Here is a 4,938-nt window from a genome sequence, read left to right as displayed (position 1 = left end):
TAAATCATTAAATGTGTGGCTCTAGTCTCGTAATTATCAAGTATGGTTTGAATAATTTGGATAGACGACCATTTGTCGTTTTATATTTACTAAAATACATGCCCTTTTGGCCCTGGCATTTTGTTCGCTGGTTCCCTGCACCTGTGTGACCTACGTCTTTGCGCAGGTGCAGGGACCGGAAGTAGCGCCATTTTGAGCATGTTGCTGTTGGGACAAGATCGAGAAGGCCGGGTCCACTTAGAAGTTATCTTAGAAAATCTCCTTCATCGAAGGCTCGCAGCTTTGGCCAAACAACTTATTTGATTTAATTTGCTTTTTTATTTCAACTTTTAACTGATTTTGCGCATTTGCTATGATTACGTTAACTTTAATTTTTTGGGTTCTTAGTAGCAAGGCTTCTTTAATAAATTTAGATAAATTTTTAATACTAGTATCTTTATCATTTTTGCTGTTCATGAGGGCTTTATATGTAAATGTGAATATTGTCTATGTAAAAAAACTCTGCTCTCAAATCAGTTTTGTTGAACTTGCAAAGAGGAATGAAATAAACTTAAGTGCAATAACAAAAATGTGTTGTTGTATTCTAAGTTTAACAGGTATTAACATGGGTGGCATGGTGGTGTAGTGGCTAGCGCTGTCGCCTCACAGCAAGAAGGTCCTGGGTTCGAGCCCCGGGGCCAGCGAGGGCCTTTCTGTGTGGAGTTTGCAACCCCGTGTCCACGTGGGTTTCCTCTGGGTGCTCCGGTTTCCCCCACAGTCCAAAGACATGCAGGTTAGGTTAACTGGTGACTCTAAATTGACCGTAGGTGTGAATGGTTGTCTGTGTCTATGTGTCAGCCCTGTGATGACCTGGCGACTTGTCCAGGGTGTATCCCGCCTTTCGCCCATACACTGTAAAAAATTTACTGTAAATTTTACAGGAAATTCCTGGCTAATAGTTGCCGCAAATTTACTGTAAATAGGATACAGGACTATTACCGTAGAATAAACACAACAAGGTACTGTACTTAATACAACACACTACTGTAATATATTACAATATCTTCATGTAAATTTCCAGGGATTTCCTACAGGAAATGCCTTTATAGTAACACTGTGCTGCATCTTCTCATCTATTCAATATCGTGAAAAACTAACAAACACTACAAACTTATTTTACTGTGTGTGTGAGAGAGAGAGAGAGAGAGAGACCTCCTATTTGTGTTGAGTGGTGGTGGCTACATCAGAGCGGTGGTAGCTACACCAACTCCCTCCCTACCCAACCCCAGCACTCACCAGTTTACAGGCAACCCACCAACTGAAAATCTAACATTTTTCGCAACAAAGTGCACACTGGTGCGTTCAGCCCCGTCGTTGCCCGGTCTTGCTGCCTGTCTGGGTGTTAATGCCACAAAAGGCTCTGAAAAGACAGAGGGGAAAAACACAATTGGGCTGTGCATGTTGGTAATAACAAATAACCTACTGGCATTAGGTGTAGAGGGTCTAGTGGGCAAATAATTAAAGGGAAATTCTGGCCAATTTCAACATGTAGTTGTACTATGTTTTTAACATATTCAAAATATCATTCCAAAAAGTTAAGTGTTGTGTTGCAAGGTGTCTGTTGATGTTGCGTAACTTTTGGGATGATATTTGGAGTAAGTTAAGACGCTTCAACCACTATGTAAAAAATAAACCCAGTATGCCCCCCAGTTAGCAGGCAAGGATCACGGAAAGGGATGAACAAAAAAAGCATCAAGTCAAGGGTAGTGTCACCACTGCACGTTGAAATGGCCCGGAACTCTCCTTTAATTATTGAAATAAATAAAAATACTGATGCATTTCAGTGGAAGAGATTACTGTGTGTGCGCGCGCGTGTGTATGTGGGTATTTTTGTATGTTAGGAAGAGAGAAATGTGGTGGCATGTATGTGTGTACAGTAGAACAAGTTTTGGCAATGGGCATTTTAATGCTAGTGCAATTGAAACACACCTCTGGATGAATTCTAGGGTGGCTGCTGCTTCTGCAGGATACTGCAGGTTAAAGACATAATATGCCGCAAACATAGCAATTAAGCCATGCAGCAGGCTGCTATGGGGCCCCATCACACACACACCTTCGATGGACATGTACCACGTGTCAGCATGTAGAAGTTCACCTGAAAGCCATCAACAACATAACTACAAACTACACAGCACACTAGAGCTACCTACAATGCATCCTTTAATCTTACAAATGTACTGTACGATTTACTTTGCGCGACACACTCTCAGAGAACACTAAATAGAGCTTCCCTCAACCACAGGCATTCTTTTAAGAACTTCTACAAAATAAGGAAAAATTATACCTGGTACGATTAATTGAGGTGTGCATGAGGCGATTGATGATGTGTGAATGTCCGCAGTTGTGGCAGAGGGCTGGAGAAGAAAAACAATAAGGTAACCATGAGTAAGTTGAGTACACCACAACAAAGAAAACAAGACCTGTCATTAGTACTCTAGCCTGGCTCTCACCAGATACAGGTGATTCTGCAAACCTCCACAAGGGGGCTTAGCTCCTCATATTAGCTCCTCACTTATTTGGGGAGCCTTAAAGTAGGACAACAATGGTGGAAGTGACGCATCAGCATTGACTCTGTAATTTCAACTGTATTGTCAAATCTACAACATATTGCGTCTTTAAAAGACAAACAGAGAACGGTTTTGAAGGAATTTATTGGTGGCAAGGCCACTCCTTCTGAAAACAAATCCAACACAGCACTCTCCCAGATGTATGTGTGGAGCAAGGCAGAACCACATCCATCAGGCAAAACCGAGGTTGTACTCAACACCAAGAGGCAAATCAGCTTCAATGTATGATGCCAGTATAGATGGCGGTCTGATGGCCAGGCTAATCAGTCAGTGGAGTATTACAATATCTAAATAATAACTTACTTGGTCTCCGTGGTTGCTCCCCCAGAAGGTAGGATAATAATAACAATAGTATAGATAGCAAATAGTAAGTAAAAATTAGGCCGCACGAGAGCAAGTACGTCTATGAACGGCTCAGTGGTCAGAGTTAACAAAGGAACAAGCTGGTAACATGTCCGCCATGGCGGTGATAAAGTCACAATCCCAAGCCCTATTAACAATTAAAAAGTAGCAGGACAGAGTGAAGGGAGGGAGTGGTTGAATATGTAATGCAAGTTATACTCACATCAACTATGAGGAAGATACCATCATCCTGCTCCTTAAAGTGGGCCAGCAGGCACATGACCAGGCAAATTGACTGGTTGCCACTTCTGTATTTTTGTACAGCCTTCTCTACACTTGGCGTCTTCTGCTGTGCAAAGTACTCCAACATTTTGTGCTGCTTGTCGTTTATGGCGGCTGCCATCTTCTCTCGGATGGGGACTCCCGTCAGCTCGGTGAAGTGCTGGAAGAGGCCATGCAGGGAGAAGAGATACGGCCAGTCTTCTTTCAGCTTCGAGATGCTGTGTGGTGGGTCACAATTTAGGTCCCGGCGCTGGAGAATGTACGTTTTTTGGAGCCAAGTCTGCAGCGCTCCTCTCTCCACACCTGACATTCCTTCCTGGGTGGGGGGTAACAACAAAAAGAAAATACAAGTTTGTGCATCCAAGATGTAAGATATTAATTATTAACATTAATTTCCACTACATCTACCTGGGCATATAGCTGCTGCATCTGAATCTTCATCCCTTGCAATGTTTCTTCGGTCTCGCCTGAGGGGAGCTGTTGAGGTGCCCATTGGACACATCCATACTGGTCAACAGGATGTCCGCCATTTGCTCGTACCTGGGGACTGCTCTGCTTAGTTTTTCTTAACCGTGCCAATGTGACGTTTCGGTTGACATGTTCAATTCTAGTTTTTACCTGCTGGATGAGTGATGCTCCAGCAACTGTGTCATCATCATTTACATCCCCAAAACATACAGGGTACTGATGTATTATCTCATTCACAACCTTCACGCAGATCCCTCTATTGGGATTCACATTGTGCACCCTCATTTGGTCAACCAGCTCTCTGACCATTGCTCTTCTGGCGGCAGGATTTGGCCTGGTGGAATTAGTGATGGCTGACCTGATCTCTTGTGGCATCTTCGACCAGTTAACCTTAAAGAATGCAAACAAAAAATGTGGAATAAATAGGACACAAGGATAGGAATTTTGTAGTATCACTGTAAAAAGCCAACTGATAATATAACGCAACCTGCTGCGAGAACTTATCCTGAAGTTTATTTATCTTAAAGGAGAATTCCGGCCAATTTCAACATGCAGCATTCCAACTTATCTTGAACTTAAAACATGTTTCTATGATACTTTGATTTGTTACAATTAGTTACAATATACGAAAACCTGGCTGGTCTTGGAATCAATGAGTCATGGGTTTTAATCCCATAACAGCAAGAAAAAAGGACTTGAATGGAGAGATATTTTTGTGATTGAAAGTCCCATTGGAGCTCTGCACAGCGTATGATAAGAACCTGTTGTCGGCTGGCTGTTTTATCCACCTGCGTGGATTCTTTACTCTTGCTGATGCAGTTTAGGAGAACATATTGTCATGTAGCTCGGAATTGTTTGGTATGCTCTCTAAATAACATAATATTCTGTAGCCCAGTGGTAGCCACTGGTTACAAGGTGGGGTTTCGGGATCAGATGCAGCCTCTGATTGTTTGGAAGCTGCTGTCACTCAAAGGCTGCGCTCACATGTGATTGGCGCGATACAATAAAACTTTAGAGCACATATAAAACTATTCTGATGTACACACGATGACATTTGTTCTTCCAAACGGAGTCGGTAGGAGTACAGAAACCACAGAAACAGCTACAACAGCCAGCCGACTAGAAAACAGGTTCTAACCACACACTATACTGCTCCAATGGGACTTTCAATGTTAAACACCTAGCCACTTAGCATTTCTGGCATCTCTGGATGCGTGTGCAGCGCAGCTGTTTGCAAACG

The 4,938-nt window shown here is 42.7% G+C and overlaps 1 protein-coding gene across 1 annotated transcript; it reads right to left on the bottom strand.

The window, feature by feature from the left end:
- Positions 1-1,341: 1,341 nt before the first annotated feature.
- LOC132897562 (uncharacterized) lies at positions 1,342-3,760 on the bottom strand. The gene is made up of 5 exons (XM_060938820.1): positions 3,698-3,760; positions 3,172-3,546; positions 2,324-2,393; positions 1,969-2,134; positions 1,342-1,399 (listed from the first exon to the last, which is right to left on the bottom strand). The coding sequence occupies exons 1-5, from the start codon at positions 3,758-3,760 to the stop codon at positions 1,342-1,344; spliced, it is 732 nt and encodes a 243-aa protein (XP_060794803.1).
- Positions 3,761-4,938: the final 1,178 nt, after the last annotated feature.

The sequence above is a fragment of the Neoarius graeffei genome, chromosome 14 (assembly GCF_027579695.1).
Source record: "Neoarius graeffei isolate fNeoGra1 chromosome 14, fNeoGra1.pri, whole genome shotgun sequence".
In the NCBI taxonomy this organism is placed as follows: domain Eukaryota; kingdom Metazoa; phylum Chordata; class Actinopteri; order Siluriformes; family Ariidae; genus Neoarius; species Neoarius graeffei.
This window is presented reverse-complemented; position numbering and strand designations above follow the sequence as displayed.